Source organism: Lontra canadensis, unplaced genomic scaffold (assembly GCF_010015895.1).
Source record: "Lontra canadensis isolate GAN:19392208 unplaced genomic scaffold, GSC_riverotter_1.0 scaffold39, whole genome shotgun sequence".
NCBI lineage: Eukaryota > Metazoa > Chordata > Mammalia > Carnivora > Mustelidae > Lontra > Lontra canadensis.
The window spans coordinates 3,104,393-3,129,668 of NW_022631033.1; the positions used below are offsets into that span (position 1 = coordinate 3,104,393).

The 25,276-nt window shown below is 42.7% G+C and overlaps 1 protein-coding gene across 1 annotated transcript in view; it reads right to left on the reverse strand.

The window, feature by feature from the left end:
• The window catches only part of CSMD1 (CUB and Sushi multiple domains 1), a 1,958,110-nt gene that overhangs the window by 344,074 nt on the left and 1,588,760 nt on the right, over positions 1–25,276 (reverse strand). The window contains exons 18-21 of the mRNA XM_032869815.1: positions 19,743–19,931; positions 9,058–9,174; positions 6,973–7,188; positions 4,204–4,392 (exon numbers count right to left, since the gene is read on the reverse strand). Coding sequence (XP_032725706.1) covers positions 4,204–4,392; positions 6,973–7,188; positions 9,058–9,174; positions 19,743–19,931 — 711 coding nt within the window. The remainder of the gene's footprint in view (positions 1–4,203; positions 4,393–6,972; positions 7,189–9,057; positions 9,175–19,742; positions 19,932–25,276) is intronic.

Below are 25,276 nucleotides of genomic sequence, written 5' to 3' on the forward strand. Positions count from 1 at the left end.
GTGCAATCTTATTTTTACAAAGAATATATGAGTTGCATATAATGCTGATCCAAATTTTAATCTATTTATTATCCTATGAACCTTTATTTCCTTAATTTAATTCTATTATTGAGTTAACTTTTAAGACTCAACAGAGATTAGTTTCAGTTTTTAATTTTGTTTCAAAGTTTTAAACTAAGAATTAAAGAAATAAATGGAAACAATAGACTGGTTGGCATAGGAATATAATATTTAGATAGAATTGGTCAAAAGATTTAGAGTTAAATTTAGTTTATCAAAATACAGGCAAGCTATGTTGTTCTCCTATGCTCTCTGAAATATCTGTAATCCATTATACAATTTAAACTAACACTGTCAATTTTTTCCCCCATTTTATTCCATCCAAGGACACTATACTTTGTCTAAAAAATAGAATTAATACAGATATTCCACAACAGGATAACTCTTGCTTTCATTGATTTTTTTTTTAATTCTCTGTGCAGATATTACTTGGTAATTGGTCAGATGAAGAAATAAAGGCTTATCACACTCTGCCTGAGAAAATTTTGTGTTCAAAACTGTTCATAGATGCAACATTAGATTAGGGAATTCTAGTAGATACCCATTTGAATCATGTCTGCTCTCCTCTGTCTAGGTTTTTGTTTTTTTTTTTATATTTATGATATCACAAATATCATAAAATATGTGCTTTTCCTCATTCTTCAACACCTATGCATGTTGGTCCCTAAATATCCTAAGATAACCAAAACTGTCCTGGTTAGTGATTGGTCAGAAACAGGCACGTGACTCGATTTCGGCCAATCAGAGGCAATCCAGGTATTACCCAGAAGCCATCCTGGGAAAGCCATTTCACTGGACAGCGTGACATTGGCATTACAGCACTATATGCTGATATAAGAGCCTGGTCTGAGGAAGCCCCCTGTGGAGAGCAGGCTGCTGCCCAGTGCTTCCCCAGGGCCACATGGAGCCTGAGGATAAAGCCAGCACCCAGGTTGACAGGTAACAGGAGAGATAACACAGATAACAAGGCCTCAGTCACAAAGTCAAGTCCTTGATCAAACCTCCCCTGATGCTGTCCCAATTTATGATTATTTAGTCATATTGCCAGTAAACCTTCATTTTTACTTAGACCAATTGAGTACCTTTTTCTTTAACTTGTAAGAAAAAAAAAGACATATATTGAATGATATGCACATAATGTAATATAAAAGGGGGCACAAGAAAGGGCTTGCACATTTTGTAATGCATGTGGAGTGCAGAATGATGTTATTTCATCATTAACACCTAAATAAATAATTAGGTGGAAATAGCCCTAAAATGAATAAATGCAAACAAAAAGATCATTTCTCTTGAATTTTGAGTGAATTGATGAAGAGAAAAATAGTTTTTAATTTAGGTGTTCATTAGAAATTCTACTTCAGATGAGATGCTTATTAGGGAAAAACAAAATTGCATGTTCATCATTCAGTAGACATTCTTCCCGTGTCACTTGTGATCTCTGGAATGGATTTGCAACTTTTGGCTATGGATTGATCACTCTTATTTCTGTGATTTTAAAAGAAGAAGCACAGGCATAGAATCAAAATGTTGAGATCAAGAGAGAAGGTTTGGAGGGAAGGAATCTTTAGCGTTGACAAGCATCTATGAAATAAGGCACAGAGCTGGATTTGGGGGATCAGGTAGCCCCCACTGTAAAGTTCAGCCTATTGGGAGACATAAACATGGAGGAACGTTAACGGAGTCCCGCTGTTATTAGGGAGGCCCCCCTTCAGCCAGTAGGTGATGAGGGAGAGGGAGCTCACACCACATGTAAGATGAGTTCAAACAATGAGGAAGAGCCAGCCTGACAGGAAAGCGGGATGTGCGCTGGGCAGTGAGGGGGCAGCACGGACAGAGACACAGAGGGACAGAGAACTATGGTGACCATGAGCCTGGGCAGACTTCCCATGCTCTGGCTTCAGGACCAGGCTGGATTGTGCAGGGAACCGGGGAGTCTCCCCGATGAGTAATGAGCCTTGTGCGGCCACCACAGAATCGCAGTGGTGCCAGTTCTGAATATTATGGGGGGCTAACTGCGAGGTTCTCCTAAGGGGGAAGATGGTGGGGCTTGGCTTTGGATGGATCCCTCCGGAGCTCTGTCCTGGAGCCTGGCAGAACGTTGCCAGGGCTGGAGCAGACAGAATGGGCAGGGAACCCTGACTCGAGAACCAAGTGGGACACAGACTCCTTCAAACAACAACTAATCACACGTGGAGACTGAGAGGAAAGAAGAAATATGGACCAGTCTGAGTTACCTCGTGGGTCCACCAGGGTGTTGCCGCCATGAGGAACATGTTTATATCTAGGAACTTTGTAGCCAGATAGGCTGGAAGGAAATTCAGGAAACACTGGGAAAAATACAAGAGGCTAAATATGGGAAGGGCACAGGCAGGCCCCCGTGTGTTGTCCCCGTGCAGGGCAGTGGGGAGAAGCCTGCTTTCAGATCTGGAACTCCCTGCCGTGGCAAAGGTCCTAGACCCTTTGCCTCTTAGTGTCCTCATCGGTAAAATGGGAGGGACAGCTACAATGCCTACCTCATTAGTTCCAGGGAATTAAATGAGTCAATATGTGTAAAGAGCGCAGAGAAGTGCGGCTCAACGGACATCAATTGTTTATCCTTATTTTATATTTTGGACAACGTAAAAACTCCAGTGACAAGAGTGACAGTGTACAGATGATGAATCTATATAAAACAGAGAAACTGGGAACAGAATATGATAATCAGTAAACTACTGAACGTTATGTGTGTGGAACAAAGCCTTGGTTTCATTGGGTCAGGAGTTTCATGCAGATCTTAAACTGTCTTGTTCAATAATTGTAGTTTTGAGAAACGTGGATTCTAGGCAACTCTAGGAATTCCTAGGATCATGTACAAAATATCTCTTTTTCTTGAGACCCTGTTCAAAAATGATATCCAAATCTCAATTAAAAATCATAAACCCAAAAAGGCGAGAACCACTACTTTAGGAGAAAGCAAGATGACAGACGTTGAAAGACATGTGCCCTGGTGAGAGAGGAAGATGATTTGATTCATGTTCACCTGTGTAATTTTTTTGTAAATGAAGTCTTGACTGTGGGACTATCATTAAAACACGAAAAGATGGTATTACCAGTTAAATTAGTAATATCCCTAAACCATGCTGGTAACTGAAGAGATTCTTTGCCATGGGGGAAAAAATGGGTTTCACTAAGTTACAATCTGGTAGTTGTATGAAATCTTCTTGTCTGTACGACTTGGCCACCTGCATCTATTGTATGACCGGAAGGACTAGAGCAGGATGCATCACGGACCCCCGTGACTCAGAAGGCTCAGAGCTAAAGTGGGCTGCGGCGACCTCTCCAGATGGCATTAGGCCATTTTCTGTAACTTGAAAGAACAACTGTCAACCCTTCACAAGCAGCAACATGGCCGAGAGGCAGGTGTCGACATTGTCTTGGGGGATAACCAGACCCTAGACGAGCAGGAGGCATCCCGGATTTAGTGAGGTCTGTCCACACAGCTCTGCTCTGCTCCGTGCCTTATGCTCGCTCATTCCCAGACTAGCAGGAAGTGGAGCCCCACTGCGCCGACCTCCGAACCCACTGTGTTAACACAGCACCTCGTTTCAAAGTACAGACTAAAGAGGCCTGTTTCTGGAGCCCTCCTGAATTCTTCAAGAACGCCCTGCAGAGGCCAACTCAGCCCTGAGACTTGTACAATGCCCACGTGGCAGCAGCCAGCCACGGTCACCCAACCAGAGAGCTCCACGGAACAGTGACAACAACAAAACCCATCTTTGAAACTGTCCCCATCATCATCGCGGGAGACACTCACTGCTCTCAAGTGATAGAACTGCCCACGATTGTGTGAACGCAGCCTGGCTTCCCGCTTTTACTTTTCCTTTTGTTCCAGATTATTTTTGGCTGCGTGTCCACTTTTCCTTCATAAACACGCTTGACTCAAGCTCCAGATTCACCCTTCTTGAGGCGGGAGACTAGGGAGCCGACTGCATCCACAAGGGGAGTCCAGTCCAGAGGGGCTTAGGTCCCCAGGGCACCAGGGTGCCCGTTGCTGTCCGGCACACCAACCCCCGCCCGCCTTCCTTGCCAAACCGGCCCTGCGTCCTGACTCCAGCGCGCGCCACCCCCACTGGATGAATGAAATGAAAGCGTGTGACCACCTACCCACACACCTTGGCAGAGGCGCACTCCACACACGACGGCCCCCACCCAGGCACGTAAGCTTGCTTGCACCTTCTAAGCGATACCCTGGGAAGCAGGAAAAGGTCAGAGAGTCCCCGACTCCGAAGTGAAAACCAATTCTCCGGCTGAAGGCAGGGACACCAGGATCATCGCAAGGCTCCAAGTCATACTCTGAGACATGAAGAGACAGATTCCGTTTGTGGGAAATTGAGTAAATACTCAAAAAGTATTTAGCAAGAATAAACAATGGCTGTTATTAAATAGGTACATAAATACATTTCTTCAAACTCCTCCAGAACTTATACACGTTTCTCTTTGTTCTGTGAGTTGTCTCACGATGAGGGAAATGCTGCTCTGATAAAACCTTCTGGAGAAGACAGAAGTAAGCCAGACCAGCAGGTGAAAAACGGACATAAAACCACACTGATTTTAGGCAAACATCTGAAATGTCCCCAGAAGGGAAAACTCTTCAACTGCATGATAAACTTGCTGCTTATTTGGACACTTAAAGAAATAAACTCCATTGTATTGGTGTCGCTGGCAATTGTCGGCGACCAGCGTCAAGGCCAAATCCTTGCGAATGAAATCACGCTTCAGCGCATGGGAACAGCAAGTTCACCTCAGCACTGGCTGTGTCCTCCCAGGTGTGTCTTTCTTTTCAGACTGAGCTTGCCTGTGACACAGCCTGGATAAGGTGATCCCTTCTGCAGGCTTTACAAATCCTTCCATTGGGTGTGTGTGAATGACTCATTCCACATGTTCCCCACTGTTGCCCCATTATTTTTTATCATTTAAAAAATGTTTTTAAGATTTTCTTAAATATTTCTTAAATCTTTTCTTAAATTCCAGCACGGGGCCTGACACAGGCCTCGAACTCAGGACCTGAGATCAAGACCAGAGCTGAGATGGAGAGTTGGGTGCTTAATGGACTCAGCCACCCAGGTGCCCCAATGTTTTAAAATATTTTAAAACCATTTCAAAAAGCTTCAAAGACTCAGAGAAGTGTGTTTCGTCTTGTCTGTTTGCTTGTCTGTTTGTTTAGGGGGCTTGTGCAAGAAGTCAGCTCTAGACTTGAATTCTGACCTTCAGTAATCCAAAGACTTACTGTCCGCTCTGTGCTGGGAGCAATGGATTTAAGAAACAGATGGTGGGAACAACACCGACTCCTGAGAAACATCTAGGGAAGGGATTCACAGACTTGCATCGAGGCCACTTCCTTTCTTTTAAAGTGTTCTGGGTAACTTCAGTTTGGATCTTGATGAAAGTGAGAACAGAGGGAACGACATTCTCACAGCACCCCTAACTGAGATCCACAAGGAAAGACTATCTAGAGGCATTAGGCATTAGTGTTAGGAAGATTTAAGTCTTTGTTGCATAGAGCAGGCAATTTCATGATTACCCTTGATTACGGCAAATTTCCAAGAAATCAAGTCATCTGAGCTCGTCCCAAGAGTTCCACTAATGCAGTGAAATGCCAGGAAAAATCAACAAAGTCAGATAAAGATACATGGCAGTTGGTCGTAATTAGAGGGAGTATAGAATAGTCCAGAGCCTCTTAAAATCTCCGAGAAGTCTTTTTCTTTAAGACAGCACTTCAATGCCTACGTCGCTAACGATCATGCAATACAGAGAAGTGATTATTAGCTTCCTACTGTGTGTAAGTCACAGGAAATACACCTGCCGCTGGTGGAAAGGTGGAAAGCCCAGGAAGTCTTTGCGAAAGCATTTCAGCGTTACAACAGGAGATCAGATAAAAACTCCTCTACTGGGACAAAGGATCTTGTAAGTGGCATCGGAGGTCATTAAGGAATTGATGGGAGCTTCAAAGTAGAAGAAATCACTTGTGATTATGGGACTCAGGTACTACCTTACAAAAACAGCATCAGCTCCGGGCTGTGAGGCGTGAAGCTGAAAGAACGCTCTCCTTTTCAAAGCATCATACGCAGAAATGCAAATTTATGCAACTGCTTACACCCCTCAGAATCCTAGAACAGGAGCCCCCTTTGTGACGGTGAGGGCTCTATCTGTTTTTGCAGGACCCTGACCATCATCCGGTCACTGAACACGGCTCATGTGATTAAGTGCATCTCGCTCATGGCTGACCGTTTTTTTAAGTGTGCCTCGTTTCTCCTCGTCCATAAAAACACGGTGATACCACTCACGGCACCATTCATGGTGAGCAATCTAGCCTGGGCAGAGTGTTTGAGACAACAGAAACCCTGCACAAATACGATGTAAGTATCATAATTAAACATGGTACATCGTTTTGGAAGATGGTTGTCTGTGTGCACGACTGCATTGGAGCGAAGGAAAAGCTCGTCCTCAGCGGAGTGTGCTCACCCTTCTTTTGCTTATTTCACTCTCGAGGCGGTTCTCCAGACAAGCACTGGCCTCCACTGGAGGGCAGGAGCCAACATCCTCAGGTGCCAGCTTCCCCTGAGACTCTCCCCGTGAGGACAGTTGGCCCAGAGAGTTTGATAGAATTGATGAGGAGACGTGAGTGAGAAGGATTTTTCAGGAGAACTTAGTGATATTGACAGTTTTGCAGGAATGAGAATTTGCGGAGTGTCCTTTTGTGGCCGCTGGGTAGGTGTCTTCCCATACTTCTTCCGGGAGGGTCAGCCTCCTCTGCCCACCAGCTAAGGCTCACCGCTGCTCGGCCACAGCACATGCACGGACGCGCGCACACACGCTCCCACGAAAGGGTCTCTCCTCGCCTGAGCAGAGACACCACTGACAAGAACAACGTACCTGAAAACGTGATGTTGAAGCCCTCGTAGGAAATGGAAAAGTCTGATATGAAGCGAAGCTGGGCCGTGAAGTTTCCAAACAAACCTGCCTTAATAGTGTGAGGCAGGACAGAGCCTGTGAGTCTGGCCACGGGCTCAGAGAAACTCCCATCCTCCGTGATCAGTAAGTAGTCGTGGGAGCTCTCGAGGTGGAAGGTATGAAACATCATCTGAACACCTGAGAAGCACGGACAGGGGGAGAGGGCAAGAGCGAGCCAGAGAGAGAGAGATCAGTAAACAGTTGAGGGAAAATATTTTATTCTAGGCTTAGAGACACCAGAGTCTTGAATCAAAGTACGATCTTAATATGCAAACTTCACTTTGAAGTTTCAAAGGAAAATACAGGGAATGGATAGAATGTACTTAGAAATGAAAGAAGGGGATAAGTGGCCAAAATAACGAATAAGTATATGTAGGTACAGGTACAATTATAGATTCGACATTAGGACTGTAGGGACACAGAAGGACACAGATCCTGAGTCTGACACAGACGCCCAAGTACAGCACGCGGGGGTGTTTACGGTGCACCACACGTGGGAAAGGTCACCAGGAAAGCACTTATCCTAGAGGAATAAAGGACCAGATAATTTTGCCGTTTATATTTAACAAGTATCCCTTATGAAATCTTAGGTTGGATGTCTAGCCTCTAAACTTCTACAACTAGGGGAAGAATTCTTTGAGATCACAGTTTTATGTTCCTCTTACACACATGTGCTCATATTAGCCACGCCAACAAAGTATTGTGGATTCCTACACTACTAATAATAAAATTAACTGCAAATAGCTCCTTTTAAATAAAAATACTAGTTTTTATGACAAATTCTTGGTCACTCACAATTTGTTTCTTCTTTATTCTTAAATTCCTTCAAGGAACTTTTTCCATTTTGTTTTTTAAGAGAAAGTGAGCAGACAAGCAGGAGTGGTGGGGAGGGACAGAGGCAAAGGGTGAGAGAGAATCTTAAGCTGAGCCTTGAGCCTAATGTGGGGCTTGATCTCATGACCCTGAGATCATGACCTGCACCAGGATCAAGAATGGGATGCTTAACTGACTGAGCCACCCAGCCACCCCAAGGAAATTCTTAACATGCATTCATGATACATGCTAGCATAGTGTAATACAGGGTATATAATCTAATATGTCCATTTAAAAGCAGGTTGAGTTCAAAATTGAGTTCAAAGCTGAGTGTGAAGCCAGTGTGTCCATGATATTTATGTGATCAGAATTTCATACTATGGAATGACAGATTTGGTCCTACAGAAAAGACCCAGGGTACAATGCTAATCCAGTATTTACGAACTACATTTCTTGCACAAATTGCCAACTTTCTGGCCTTCACTATAGTTACCTATAAAATGAAGATAATAAAATCTGCTCCGTAAATCATCACTGGATGACGAAGATAAATGATCTGTCATGTGTAATAGTACTGAGTAAATTTTGAACCAAGGCAAGTATAAAATATTATCCCAGGGGCGCCTGGGTAGCTCAGTCAGTTGGGTGCCTGCTTTTGGCTCAGGTCATGATCTTGGGGTCCCGAGATCAAGCCCCATTTCAGGCTCCCTGCTTAGTGTGGAGTCTGCCTGGGATTATCTCTTCCTCTGCCCCTCCCCCTGCTCATGCTCAAATAAGTAAATAAAATCTATTTTAAAAAAGTTATCCTAGATTTATCACCATGGAAATGAGAACTTTAGATAATTTCTTATTCCTTTGATTTAATTGGTATTTATGTTTTATCTCTTTTCCTCACCATCATACCTACTTTTCAAGCATCATAACTAATTTTCAAGCATATATTCAAGCATGCCTACTTGCATAAATCCAAGTTACCTAATTCAATGGAAAACAAGGAATCTACGTTTATGGTAACATCAATCATTTTAGACCATTTTTCTTCTAAAATGATATAAAACATCCAAATAAACAGTTAAAATATATGTGAAGAAATGAGTTAACTTACTTGTTCACGCATGTATACTTTTTTCTCTGCCCTCATGTTTGTCCCTTGTTTATTATTCTGTACATATAAAGTCTGTACAATATCCTTACCCTTTCCATGAGACACTTCAATGGTCCATGTGCAGTTTAGGGAGTTTGGGTAAAAATCTGGAAACCCAGGAGAAAGGACTGTCCCACTCTTTCCATGGATGTAACCTCCACAGAGGGCTGAAAAAGATAAGGAAAATGATTATTGTAGTATTAAATGTTCACAATGATTGACAGAATAAAGTACTTTTAAGGCGACATTTATTTTGCACAAGGACTAAAGGAATATCAAATATCACCTCTATGAAAAATAAAACAAAATGAAAACTTCCTTTTACTCAAAATTGTAATATGCCATAGAAGGGTGTCCTAAATAGTCCATAACCTAATGAAATAAGAGAGTAAGGAAATAACACAAAGTAAGCGGGAGTGGAATTTTGTGTGGTAACTTGACTGGGCCCTGGGGTTCCCAGCCATTTCTAAGAGGATGTGTCTGGATGAGATTAACATGTGCATGGACGGCCAGAGCAAAGCAGACTGCCCTCCCTAATGTGGGTGGACCTTGCACAATGAGTTGAAAGACTGAATTGGACAAAAATGCTGAACTTTCCACAAATGAGAAGAAAACCCCCCTGCCTGAATGATTTGAACTAGGACATCAGTTTTGTTCCTCCTTTTGGGCCTGAGCTGAAGTACTGACTCTTTCTGAGTCGGGAGCCTGCCAGACTTCAGACTAGAATTTATACCATTGGCTTCCCTGTGTTTCCAGCATGTCCGCTGCGGATCTCAGGACTTAACAGGCTCAAACCAAGCGAGTCCATTCCTTCTAATAAATCTCCCTCCCTCCGTCCCCTTCCTTCCCTCCTTCTCCTTCTCTCCCTTCTTCCCTCCCTCCCTCTCCACACACACACACACACACACACACACACACACACATCCCACTGGTTCCGTTTCTCTAGACGACACTGACGTATACAATCCGAGTTTCAGAAACAGTGCGGGTTTGCATTTTTTAGAGCTGCTGGTCTTAGCAGCTCTTCAGTTGATTTCATTCCTCATCAACAAAATCTGGCCTGTTCCATGTGTCTTGGAGATCCATTTTTGAAGGAAGAAAAAAGCTATATATAATCATTTGATGGGGAAGTAGAGACATTTAGAGAATCCGTGTAATAAGGAAGATTCTCTGTTACCGTGTCCTCTCTATGCACACATGTTTTCATGTTTCCTTTTTGGAACTGGGCAAGATTATCATTAAATAGCTGATACCTAAAATAATTTTCCTTATTAATATGAATGTCCTGAACTGTGACTCCTCAAAACTAGTTCCATAAGTAATATCTGCAGAAGAATTAGCTAATTTGCCAAAAGATGGGATACAACCCATCACAGTCACTCATCATAGGTTTTAAGGGAGCAAATAATGTCTCTGAATATGCAAATCACATGGGAAGAGTTATATAAAAATCAGCAAAATAAAAACTTTTTGAGTGAGTCCTGGAATATTTTAACAATGTAAGATTTTCATGTCTTAAAATTATATTGACTCTACATTTCATTACAAAAGAGGTAAAATTAATATAACATTTGGAATTCATTCATTCAACAAATAGACCCTGCCCTTGGCACTGGAAATGATGAACAAAATAGACAAAAATGTTTGCCCTCATAGAGTCAAAAATCCAGCTGAAGACGAGAAATTATGCCCATAGTAATGTAAAGAGCCAGTTATACATGATGTTGGAAGATGATAAGCACCAGGGAAACAAAGGAAGAAGGAAGGAATAGCACATTCTCGGAGTTGTGTGGGTGGGCAGCAATCTTGAGCAGGTGGTCGGGGAAGTGTACTTGGGATGTGGCTTATGAGGAGGCACTTGAACAAATGAGGGAGCCACTAGGTATCTTCACGGAGAGAAAGAGCCAAGGACAGAGGCCTGAGTGGGCCTGTGCACAGGACAGTTTGCAGGAGAGAGGGGACGGGAGGGAGCATGAGCAGTGAGGTTGAACAGCTTCCAGACAGTCACATGTGTGAGTGAAAGGTATGGGCTCTGGAGACTCCTGTGTGGGCAGGACAGGGGCTCACAGGGGCTTCTGCCTGGTCACTGGCGCAGTGTGAGAATGAGGGGAGGGTGGCAGAGGGCGGGTAGGACCCTCGCTGGGATGTGGCAGCAGAGGTGGTAGGAAGTGGGCAGGCTCTCACCATGGTTTGAAGGCACAGCCACGGGGGTGTTTCTATGAATGGGACGTGGGCATCATGACCAATGATTGTGGGGGTTTAAGGCTGAGTGTGAAGGAACCGAGCATGAAGGAGACTTTGCGGGAAGTAGGCTTTGAGTATAAACCAGTTCAGTTTCAGATGTATCAAGCTGGATGCTTCCTACACGTCCATGGCAAGTGGGTGCACAAGTTTGGCCGAGGGACAGAAACAAGAGCACACGCAGAGGACACCATCGATGTGGGGCTTCTGGGTGTGGATAAGGGAGCGAAAGCCCAGGCTGTTCCAGTGGCGAGCAGCTCAGGGAAGCGAGGAACTTCAACAAAGGGAAGGGGAAAGGAGTGGCCATGGAGTGGGGCCAGAACCAGGAGAGGGGGCAGCCCAGAGTACAGAAGCTACACGTCCATAACCTTTCATCTTCTGTGATTGGATCTTTGTAAATCAGGGCATTAGCTTCCTAAATATTTATCAAAGATTTAAGTAACCATAATGAGTGACACCATTTGATGTAAAATTAAGATATCATATATACAGTTATTTGTGGTAATCTTTACCTTAAAATCTGCACATGCTATGGAAAACTGGTAAAAATGAATTTCTATCCAGCTACATTTAAAAACTATAGAATTTATCAATCTCTGCTTCATCCTCTGGCCTCATGCCATCAAAATAAAATGGATGATTATACACTGGGGAGAAGTTCAGAGGAAAGACATCTGACTACTGATGTTTTCATTCAACTCACACACAACTGAGGGTATCATGGACTAATACCATCAAACTGCCATTTAGGAGCAAAGTAAGGAAGTTACTTTAGATAAAGCAAACCCACTGCTCATTTTGAGTTTTATGTGCAAATACAACATAGTCTAATTCATCCATTATGCAGATTTTTAAATGAAAATCTTTTCATCCACAAAGCATTCTTTTTTCTTGTCTTTTCTCAGGGAAAAGAGATTTGATATATGACAAATTGCACAAGCATTCTGACCTGATATTGAAGAGAAAAGACAGTCAAATAAGAGACCCAACTCTGTTTTTATTGTCTGACCAGATTCACCCACAGACACCTCTGTGCCCCCCCAGCAAAGCCACAGACACTGCTGCATATGATATGAATGACAATTGTCATAATTGTACAAAACACAGTAAGTTTTACTTTTGCTATCCGTAGGGCTATAATTTCTTGAATTCTACTTTTCTATTTATATTCCGCGCCCACCGTTACATACCCAGAGGCATTATCCTGGAGCTCCCGTGGGCAGAGAACAAAGCTGTGCAGGGACTAGAAGAGACGAGACAGGTGAACGCCAACAGCAGTCTTGCCCAGAGGAGCTGAGGAACCTCCAGACGGGGTCGAGATCTACCTTGGCTTGCTGCTACAACCCATTCATCCAACCAAACCTTCATCCAAAATGATTTCCCGAGGAAGTTACTGCTATTCTCTAAGCCCTCCTTTTTGCCCTTGGGCACATAACAGTAAGTAATACAGACAAGTCCCTCTTCTTCCAAAATCCAAGTGGACAAGGCAAATAACTTATAGAGTAACCGAGCACAACTTATTCTAAGAACAAGAATCTTCGCCGGTTCTCAGAGCTCAAAGGCAGTCTAGGTAACTAGAATAGAGTGGGCTGGTGGGGCTGGCCAGTGACGGCTGTGTGTCTGTCCGTGCAGAGGTCCGCTCCCAGGATGTGGACAGCTGCGTAGGCAACAGAAGGATGGAGGGAGTGCAGACTGTCTGAGTCGACCCCGTGTTCACAGACTGCTCTGCGATGGGCTGCCGGTGGCCAGTGCACCACAGGCTGTTGGGCTGGGGTCTCCTGGTGTCCTAGGCAAAGCCCACAGACCGCCCATGGACTGTGGAGGTGCTCACTTCCTATCACCTGATTCTCACCCTCGCCTGCCAGACCCCGGTAACCCACTGCAGTGTGCCGAGAGCTATGTCTCAGAGCCCAACCCTGGCTTTCCTGTTCATTTCCACATGTCAGCTCTGTTGGAACGAGAGGCAGGCAAGAGTAAGGCATGTAGACAACATCCTAGGTGTCAGGCGTTTTGCACTCTGGAGGTGACAGAGCTGGAGATATCAGAGCTGGCAGGTTCTCCTCTTTCCTGGGGAGATCCCTTTGTTTCCACCAGCTCTAATGACAGACATGATAGATCTCAAATTCACATGTGAATCATGGGCTCCTTCTCAAAGCTCGGTTGAATTTCCCACGACTTGCTAAGGCTCTCAGAACTTAACCATCATGCAACAGCCCCGTCTTCATTACGGCACCCGTGTTTCTCACTCGTACTTTCTGAAACTAGTGTGTTCCAGGTCTCGCTTGTCTGCTTTACGCCGCACCTCCTGTCCTCCATCCTCTTCCATAAAGAGATGAACAGTGAGAGCTCCCAGTATCTTGCCTGATTTGTTTGTCTTTTGTTTTTCTCCGCTTCCCTTCTTTGTTTAAAGAGCTAATAAAATTCTATTTAAATCAGAATCCTAATGGGATGGCATTCCATTCCCAACTATCCACGGACTCTCCATGCCCTAAGGAGTTACTGATTTTAGGCCTTCATTCCTTCACTCATCCATTTAAACTGTAATTTTTTCCCCAAAAGACATTTTCAAGGAGACCCTACAAAGACAAGTGGGAACAATTTAGAGCTGCCGCATTAAAACAGAGGCTGTGTTTTCCAAGCCCTGCCATCATCCTCAGCTTTTCCGCACAGAGAGCTCGAGCCCCACCACGGGAACACGGCGTCCTCTGGGTTTGGATCTCGTCAACGGAATCAGGTCTAGGCTCATAGCACTGGCATGAAGGGTCTCTAACCACCTTAGCTCTTTCATCATCCACAGCAAATGACTCCCTATCCCCCAAATCCTCCAGGCCTGTCACACATCCATTCCTGGACCCTACCACTCCCTCACTTCCGATCCTTCCTCTCAACCTTGTTCTTAAGGATGCATCTGGACACCTGCCTCCCAGGACTTTAACGACTCCAAATTGTAGCTGTGATCTCTTCCATCTCTTTATTCCCAATTTTCCTGTGCCTAATAAAGCAGTTACTTCATCGTGCTTTAAAAAATAAATCTTTCTTTTCTCTATGCTGATAGATGATAAACTTCTCAAGTGTGTGGCTTCAAAGACGGTAGTTCTCCGAAGTATGTTTGTGGAAAGAATCAGCTGTTTACAAAAATATTTATTGAATGAAGAAATTTTTCCAGAATTTTTCTTGCACTTGTCTTTCACCAAATAAAAGGGAGACAACTTACTCAAATGTTCGTATTACTTCTTTAAAACTTGAGCATGCTAAGGCATAATTGGTAAAAATGAAGCAATGCTATGGAAATAGGAGAGATACTGATAGATATTTTCTTTTTTTCATGATAATATAGAATATTATAACTAATTCTTATTTCTTCTTCCATTCCCAAAGTTATGAATTTTTAAAGGTTTAAATATCCTATTGATGTATCATTTGTCACAATAAAAACCCAAGGGGGTTAAGAGATTGCTTAAGATTTGGAAATACAACAAGAACAATTCTTCTGGTTAAATGAAAACAATCGAGCATGACTGACTAAACTCTTACATCAAACTCTAAAATCTCCCAGTGTTTGCAGCTCTATTAATAGCCTTTGATCATAAATTTATTATCATCTGAAATAGTTTGCAGTGAAGCCAAAACAAAGCAGATAACTTATGTTACAAATTCCTCTAGAAGGGTTAAATATCAAATTTACATGCATTCGAGTAGGGAGAAAATAAAAGAGATAAATGCATAAATCTCATGTTCTTTATTTTCTATGGAAAATGTCAAACGTAGACTGTCATTTCTATAGCATGTCAGTTCCCTGCAAGCACTAGGAGCCTTTCTCTGTCTGTCCTCATGTCATGTCTCCTAGATAATTTCCTATGGAACATTTTGTTCATTTTCCATTCACTCTACTTCACCAAACCTCTGAGAATTGGCAGAATGTGCCATGTCTATCTGGCCCAGGAGACGGTGTCCCTGTCCTCTGCCTAGATGCCTCCTCTACAGAGGAGACTGTATTGAACGGTTAACTGTATGTGGATATTTATGCCACGGTCTGAACGTCTGCATTTCCCCAAAACTCATGTTGGATCTCTAAGGTGATGGTTTTAGGAGGCGGGTGTTTGAGATGTGAGCAGGTCATGAGGGCTGAGTCTTACTTTTCTACAAGAGGCCTCACAGAGCCCCCTTGCCCCTTACACCATGAGATGGCAGGGCCCTCTGCAGCCTCCAACATGGGGTCACAACTCCTCCATCACGCTGTCCCTCCGACGTCGACTCCCGCCATCCGGAACTGTGAGCAATAAATTTCTGTTGCTTGTTAGCCACCTACTCTAAGGTCTTTGGTTACAGAAGCTGGCACGGGTTAAAACAGGGGGACTATGGTTATGTGGGGTTATAAGTTTAAATTAAATCAAAGTTCCACTTTATTGAACTGCATATAAGGAGAAATGGCTCTTCGGAAAGTTAATAATGCTAATGACCTGGCATGATTCCAGAATTCTAGTGACGGCTGAGTGCGTCCTCATCCTGGAGGAGGGGGGCATTTGGGCAACACAATACACAGGGACAGAAAAGGGCTAACCAGTGCATGCACGGGGTTTGCTCCAGGGGAAGAAGAGGGCAAGGGGAACAGGTGAGTCTGCCTACGTTGTGTGCTGGGCAGAGGAGAACACTACCCTGGCCAGATACTTAAATATTTAAACAAAGGAAGTTACCACTGTTAAATCAAGAATACATGGAGAGTATTGTTGTCTTTTGAGAAGAACCCAGTTTAAATCAAAATTACAGATCTCAGATGGGTCAGGGCACATCTCTCTCACTTGCACACGTCACTTTTCTTTGCCAGATCAGGAGTCAAGTGAATTGGACGACCGTTGTGTATGTTCTTATGATGAACCAGGTGCTTTCATCACAGAGTTTAAATTACAGACTCCGCAACTTTTCAACATTCCCAGCTCTGCCTGAAAAGTCTGCAGTAGACTCAGTTCCCCCAGTAGAAGCAACGCAGAAACCCAGCTGTTGCTCCACTGAGCCGCCCCTAACGAGAACGTAATCAAGGGAACAGCTTACATGCGCTCTACTCCCAAATTCCATGGTCAGCTTCCATCCAAAATTACATATATATATATATAATTTGCACAGTGGCACCCAATAAAGCCATGGACTTGCATATCTGGTAAATACTCCAACACAATTATTTATATGATTAGCATGCTGCAAATACTGGATCAAATGATTTAATAAACATTTTGACGGATGTTCAGTTACACGTGAATAACAACTAAGTACTTTAAGGGCTAGGCCTTTATCAGTCTTTGTGTCCTTGTTGTAACTATTGATGATAAAGAACCCTACAAATACAGTTAATATTTTTGTAACTATTTATGATATTCTCTGATTTTTACAAAATTTTAATGAGTCCAATAGCTAGTATCCTTCTGACACTGTTCATTAATCACATGGATAAATTTTATCTATTTTTTCATTATTAGAGTTCCAATTACGAAAATAAAACACGGTAATAAAAATAAACATAACACGAAAAAAAAACATCGAGATAAAAGTAGGAAATCTCTCTTCCCCCTCCCTACGGCCTGCCAGTCTCCCCAGATGAGGACACTGGGGTTACAGTTTTAGAGAATGCCTGTTTTCCATCAGTTTCTGTGCATATCCTATGTATGTGCCTGTAATTACATAAGGTGTATATGCTCACGTGTACAACAGGCATTATCCTGTGACTCGTTATCTCCTTCCTCCAAGAACATTGTATCATTTCACCTTCTTAGCAACAGGGTAGAATGAACAGGCAGCTCTGAAATCCCACAATGATGTAGAAGTTGACCTTTCTACTTTTTTGCAGACCCAACAGGGTGGAGAAATTACCATGCTTTATTTGCATTTTCCTGAGCCCACATCAGAGTGCACATATTTTAAAGTGTTTTGGGGCTTGTTGTCACTTTCTGTGAACAGCCTTACGTGTTTTCCCCCACAGATCTCATGTCTTATGTGTGTTGCTCATTTCCCTCCACCCATTGGTATGATAACATGATGTAGAATCATGTATGGACAGAGCAATTATTTTCTATAGTCTGATCCTTTTGCTTTATCTCTTTCTTTAAAATAGAACTTTTAATTTGTATATAGTGAAATCTGTCAATGTTTTCCATTAATTGTCCCTAAACATCCAAGTTGATCAACATCATTTATGAAACAAGTCATCCCTCCTCATGGCTTTGGAATAATTTCAACCAGTTAAGTTCCTATATATGCATAGATCAGGTATTAGAATGCCCACACCATATCACTCATCTATCTGAATATTTTTGCACTGACTTCATATTAATTAAAGGTGATTTTGGAGATGCTTTGGTCCCAGAGAGAGTCCTTTCTTATCATTCTTAAAAATATATGTTTCTGTTTGGAGGCTCTACTCTCCCAGAACAACTTCTAACACGTTTATTAATTTCTATTAAGAATACCAGTTATTTTTAGACTTTATTGAAATTAAAACTCTATTTGTAGATTGATTGATTATCATATGACCTCACTGATATGAGGAATTTGAGAAACAAGACAGAGGATCACAAGCGAAGGGAGGGAAAAATGAAACAGGATGAAACCAGAGAGGGAGACAAACCATAAGAGACTCTTAATCTCAGGAAACAAACTGAGGGTTGCTGCGGGGAGGGGGTCAGGGAGAGGGTGGCTGGTGATGGACATTGGGGAGGGTGTGTGCTATGGTGAGTGCTGTGAAGTGTGTAAGCCTGACGATTCACAGACCTGTACCCCTGAAGCAAATAATACATTGTATGCTCATAAAAAAATTAAAAAAAAAAAAACTCAAACCCATAGAAAAAGAGATGGTAACTTGTGGTTACCAGAGGTGAGTGGAGGAGAGGGAATTTGATGAAAGTGACCAAAAGCCACAAACTTACAGTCACAAGATAAATAAGTGTTCATGATGTCATGTACCATAGGACGGCTAGAGCTACTACTGTTGTAGGATGCACAGAAATAGCGGTAAGAGAGTAGACCAAAGAGTTCCCAGTATAAGAACAATTCTGTTTTTTCTTTCCTTTGTTTTCTTTTTTTGTATCTATATAAGCTACACTTATAGTGGTGATCATTTCACAATATATGTAAGTTAAATCATGATGCTGGACAGCCTAAACTTGTATGTATTATATGTCAGTTATATCTCAATAAAATTTGGGGAATAAAAGAAAAAAAATAAATTCCCCCCACAAGCCCTCTATTTGTAGAAAACTTGTATATTTAAATTTCATCCCTACCATTTAAAAATGTACGAAGTGTTCCCACTTATTAGAGTACTCTTTTGTATCCCACTGTGAACACTAAATTCCTTTAAGATAAGTCTTTGGGGGAAAAAAAAAAAAAGCCTTCATATCTCCTGTTAGATATACTCCTGGGAGTTTTAGGGTTTGTCGATATCATACTTCTAATGTGTCGTATCCTTTGTGGACCACGGGTTCACGTTTATCCCGAATGCAGTCCTCTACTAGTACCTACTGCCAAACGTGACCGTCTTCTCTTTCTAATATTTACAATTTATACCATTTTTTAAATTATTGTATGAGTTAGTATCTTCTGGATAACATAAGTAACATTTATGATACTGAGAAAGTTGCTCTGTTCTTGATTTCATGGGACTTTTTATAACAGTTTGCTATGAAGTATGATGCTTTCTATAGATAATTCACTTATTTTATGGTTCTCTGTAAGCCACACCTACAACTATATTACCACATTGTTGAAAAAATGTTATGGTGAAATATAATTTTTTTCATAGAAACAATGTTATAATGTGGTTATAGTTATGGCCAAAGAGCAAATCCCTTACTTTGTTTGCAAATGAACGCAAGCAACATTTTGTGTATCTGGTTATTGTAACTGCACACAGCCTAGCACCAAGTTGAGCAATGCAGTGGGATCGTGAAGAATGTTAGTTGTCTTGAGACTTCCAAGAGCAGATCTGTGCAGGGCAGGGGGAGTGGCGGGTATGGCCAAGACACCACCTGGGGATCTTCTGAGAAAATGCTTCCCAGTCGCCCTGGGGAGAGCAGTCCCCCAGAGGTGGGAGCTCAGAGGGAACAGTGCAAACAGCAGATGGCTGTTGGGTGCTTGGACCTGGTCCCAAGGAAAGCCACGTTGGAGGATGTACAACACACATACTCATTCCCCTGGTTCACATGCTATTTTCAACAAATGCCACGTGGAGCATACGTGCTGCGTGAAGCTCCCTACGTCTTGGTGTTTGGGCACAAGGCTGAAGGCTGCCCCATAACTGTTTATGCTCTGTTCTAAACAGATGCTCTGCCTCCTAGGAAAACACGAGCTAGGTCAACTTTAAGCATTACACGGAAATATTTTTAAGGTGTACAACTTTTCAAATCATACTGCCCTTTAAAATACCACAGATACCACCCGAACAATTTAAACATTTCCACGTCTTTACATTCCATTCTGATGTCCTGCATCATTGATCTCCACCTACCGTCACAGCTGGGCAAGGCGTGGTTCCACTGGTGGTTCCGCTCACAGATCAGGGGCTCGTCGTCACTGAGCGTGTATCCTGGATCGCAGCTGAATGTCACTGTGGATCTGATGGCAAAATTACTGCCATGCCGATGCCCATTCACGGGGATCCCGGGGTCGAGACAGGAGTCCGACTCCAGGGTCACACCTGCACGCACAGAAAGAATGTATTACATACGGAAATTTGCAGGTTTCAAGAAAAAAAAAAAAAAACACTTGTTCCATATACATATAAAATATTCTGAGACATTATCAGACCTGGAAAATTATTCAGGTAAATCCAATAATCCCTAAATGTAAAATAATAATAATAATGATACATTTTCTTATATTTGACCCTGTTTTTCTGCGTAGAGAGATACCTTGTTAACTGTTTACCAGATGACATGTGAGTAGTGCAACACAGAATAACCCTTTATGTCTGAATGTTACTTCTCTTCATTTGAAAACCAGGGAACTGTACTGCATGAAGCCTGTACTGTCCTGTTTTCTATCCCTAGCCCTCCCCCCTTCCTGTTATATTTCATGCTCCAGTTCGATTTTGGCAGTCGTCACACTTCAGCTTTCATAGATATGCACACAGGCACCCAAGCCTACACACACATAATGCAAATTAAAACTGCACTGGATCTGATTTTCTAAAATTGCATTCCATACATCCATGCAGTTTTCAAATTTGCACTTAAGTCAGCCACTTTCGAGATGGCTACAATTAGCCTATGCTAAAAGACGCTAAAAAGTAAAGTGCTATAAAAAGTCAAGTGATTATGATTATGTCATTATAAGAGTTTCTTTTCTTTGTCTCTGAGATTTGTCTTTATTTTTAGAATATATACTTGAACAGATAAGGAAAATGGGAATGGGGAAGATGTCATTGCAATGGTCATGTATTCAAATAAATAAAAAAGACTTTGCTAGAGCAATACACAACTCTCTCAACAAGTCTCAGAACATAACAATTATGACCTGGGCTATGGCTCAAAAATCTGAAATCATTACCAATATGCAAACTGCTTAGCTGCCCCCCCCAATGATCTTTGGAATAACACTTCTAATTATTGCATGATTTTACCAAAGTTGGAGTTATGTACCTTATCTTATTCCCTCTCTCATTAAGTCAAATAGATGATAAAAAAAATAGGGTGACTTTTTAAAATAAACAATAACTGATAATATTTCTTCATTAGTACAGCAAAATAGGATTCCATAGGCACCTGATCCCAAGAAGGATAGCTGAGACCCTGCTGAAAAATGGGCAGTAAGGAATGTGCCTTCCATGAGATGTCTAGTCCCTCAGAGGTCACCTGTCAACCCTGGAATTTCTCAAGTGCTAGGAGTGTCCTTATTGTTCACGGCATGCTCCAGGGTCAGTAGGACTTTAGGCTACACTACACTGAGGGGCAGCTGGAGACAGAGTTCAACTATGCAGCCCGTGATTCAATCAATGATGCTTCTGTAATGAAACATGGACAGAATCTTTGGACATGGATGCTCCAGTGAGTTTCCCAGATTGGCAGGACTTTGCACTGTCACACGTTGTGGCTAGGAGGACATCATTCATGTCTCCAGGGAGAGAAGACAAGCGGAAGCTGAGGGTAGGAACTACTTTCCAGATTCCATCCTATGTGTCTTTCCTTTGCCTGGTCTAACTTGGATCCTTTTCTGTAATGAATGTGACTGTGAGTGTAACAGCTTTTAGTAAGGGCTGAGTCCTTTTATCTAACTATCAGAACTGAGGGGTCTTTGGGGAACACCCTGAACTTGCAGTTGGTTTAGGAATTGGCAAAATAAGCAGATTTTACCCTTTGCAAATCTGTGTGCTTAACCCCAGAGTTTGGTTACAATGGGTAAAAAAATGGAAGACCGTCGCAGTGAAGATTTCCAAAGGAAAAAATAAAACAATGACAAGAAAAAGCAAAGTGGAAAAAATATACGTATATAGCACTACTTTCTCAAGAACTTTTTCTTAAATACTCTAATTCCTAAGAACTAACATGTTCTTAACTGCCTAAACAGCAGAATGCAATGGCCATGACTTCTTGCAAAGCATGGCAGCAAAGGCATGCATGCTTTCCTTTCCTGCATCAGATACAGTTCTGCCAAAAACAAGGTGGGCGTCATTTGTCCCGGGACCCTCACCTACTCTGCTCCCCTCTCTTCCTCTCCCACTACACACACGTTCATATTCTAAGGTAATGTTTATGACCTCTTCCATCACACGTCAGCAGTTATACTGGATATACGCCCTGTTTACAATGGGTACATAAGAATTAGCAAAAGAAGATGGATTAACAAAAGAATTCCTTCAAAAGAAGCTTTGTCTAAGAAATGGAGTGGTCCCCACATCCCTGACAGACCCTTCACGACATTATTCCACTTTGTCCAATGGTTCCCAGTCACCACTAAACAATAAGCTCACAGCAGCAGACAAAATAAATAGGGACGATTATTGCATGTGACGTGAGAATGATATATTAATGAACAATATTCATAATAATATTCATAAATTGTAAGCACACTTTTTCCCACACAAATGTGTAGGGAAAAATAAAGAAAAAACATCTGAGGAAACCAAAGCATACAAATAGAAACACGGAGTTCCGGACACGTAAAATGGAACTAAGACATAAATACCATGTTGAAGTCAAAACATTATTCCATCTTTCGCTCATTCATTTTTACAAAACAATGGACAGAAATATTAGGTTGTAGAATGTACAGTTACCCTATTCCTTTGCATTAAAACATATTAGAATGGAGGGTACGTGTGAGGATAGCAGTTGAGTGGAAGAACTGTGACAGATCTGATGTCTATTTCTCTGGAAACGCACTATATGCAGAGATTTCAAAACAAGATGGCAGCAGGGAGACTGCAGGGCCAAGTGGGTGACACGGCTCATGAGAACCAGACCTTCAAAATGAACTAAGACCAGTCTGTAAGGACAGCTGCCAATTTACCTTGAAGGAAAAGTGCAAAGTACTTTGAAGCAAGAGTGCCCCAAGGCATTGTTTCCAGCAATCCCCCTCCTCGTGTCCAGCACAGATGACAGAAAGAGGACCTGGCATCCGGGGATTTGGCTGAAGCTTTGGATCCAGGCGGATTCCTCCCGGCTATTCTGTCCTTGGGACTTAAAGGGATGACGCATTTTTTGACACTGGCTATGTAAATCCACTCCCGTCCTTTGGCCCCAAAGACATGACTGAATAAACTTGCTCTCCGTGAGCAAGAGAAGCTGGTGACTTTGAAGCCTTCCAGGCACAGATTATATTAATGTACATTTGATATAAGCAAAGATCTGCTTAACTATTTGTTTTAAGGCGAGTTCTCGTCCCAGGAAGGGGATGGATAGTCTGAGTATCTTTCATCTAATGGTGGTCACTTTCCACAGCCTTTGCAGGGTGTGAACTAGCGGTTACAATCCCATTTTACAGAGCAGGAAACAAGCCGAGAACTTAAGTGAATGGGTCATGTTCAATGGTTCCCTGGGACTCACAGCTCAGCCCCAGTGGGCTCTCTCCTTCGCTCACATGGGCGTGCGTGCCCGTGCCCACAGCGTGGCTGATTTCCCAATGGCATGGCATCCATACCCACTACATCCCGATCAGCTTTCCTTTTTGATCTCAAGAAATATCATTAAATCTCAGAAACAAATCTGCACGTGCACACACACACTCACACACCTACACTCCAGGAAACATACTTCTGTGTCACTCCAAGTTTTAAAAATTACACTGTGCATGAATTGCACAGCAGGATATAAACAATTACATGCAGTGACTCCCGCCTCTCTCTTGAAATGTTTTTAAAAGATACCTTTGAAAGCATTTCCCAAAAAAATGCTCTAAAATAAGTGGAAAACATCCATATACTTGAGACATCTGTTTCAAGGCTCTACAAACACACAGAGCGAGCACGTGATTATTCTGGGGGGATAATACAATGACTATTACATAAAGGAACTGTATCATATTCCTTATGAAAAGTAAAGTAATCAAAGGACAGGCTGTAATTGGACCCTGTATTTATAAGATCAAGGATTCATAAGACTCAGCCCACAGAACAGAGCTACAATTCTAGGCAGGCTCTAAGGAAAATATTGAAAAAATGACTTCGGCCCTTCTGCCTTACAATTTAAGGGGAGTGGAAAGTAGCGCTGCTCACAGTAGCTCCAATCACCTTACGCCACCGCCGCAGAAAGAACTCGATCTTGAAGAGACTGTGGCTACTTCTGCAATAGGTAATGTGCGTAAAGTAGATTTTCATGGGCCCATGTGGGCATGGAGTAGTACCGTTAATATTTTTTATTAAAGCAAGGAAGGCATACAGTGCCCAACATTTAGGACAAAGTATGAAAAGGGGATGAGCTATATTATTACTTTCAAATGGCATAAAGAATGTGATATAAATCATTTGTGTCATGGACAATCTTTTTTTTTTAATGTGTTCGATGAGCAATCACAATTGTTTTGTAGTGTTTCCAATATATTGGCTTCTGAACAGATTTCGTCAAAGAATACTAGAAACGGTCCACATTTTAACGGGGTTGGCAATGTGCATCTTCTTTATGTTCTCTTCCCGTCTGTCTGCTTCTCCCTCTGCTCTCTACTCTTCTGTTCCATGAGTGTTCCCTGTGCCTCCTCTCCGCCCTCCTGCCCACAGGTTCTCCTCCTCCCTGGAACTCCTGAGTCAGGGCTGCACCTGTCGTGGCCTGCCTGGGCTGGGTCGGGCACCCACTGCCACCTTCATGCCACCCCCGAGAGGATGTGACAGAAACCCAGAATTCTGCCTGCAGCGCAGGCGTCCTGAAGCCCCAGCTGGACGGTGAACGTAGGAGCCTGCATTCTACCAGGATTCCCGGGTGACTGCTAATGTATAGTGACCTTGGAGCATGCTTTCTAAACAAGGACGACCGCCTGAGCTGGCATCGGGTCTCTGTCCCCCGACGGCTGCAGCAACACGGAATGTCCCAGCCGATCTTCGGCATCTGTCCCGTTTCGAAGCCGGCAGGTAAGGGTTACACACAAGGCCAGCCGGCAGGTGCCAGGTCTCGGATTCCAGGCGTTTCCAGACTCATTTCCTGACAAAAATGCCATATCCTGCTTTTGCATATTTCCTTGTTTCTCCCCAAATACAGAATAACTGACAAATCAATCAAGGTGATAACAAGTCAAGCTTCAGGGTGGTGTTCCCAGGTAATATTTTCCTCATATACTTTCTCTATTTCCCTACAGAGGAATTCATAAAAATGCTGGGGGCCTTCTGAAAGGACCATTAGGACTTCCTAATGTAAAAGTCAGCCTGGGGCTTTAGACCTGTGTCCCTTCCAAGAGTGTGGGGCACTTGGATGCTATGGTGACCTTACCCATCCTAGCCACCAGCGATGGTTCTGTGGTCTTCAGGGACTACAGAGCTACTTTCCTGTTCTTCCTGACAAGGATGAGGGGGAAGGGATTCTAAACCTCAAGGGATCAGAAATGTCCAACAGCCACACA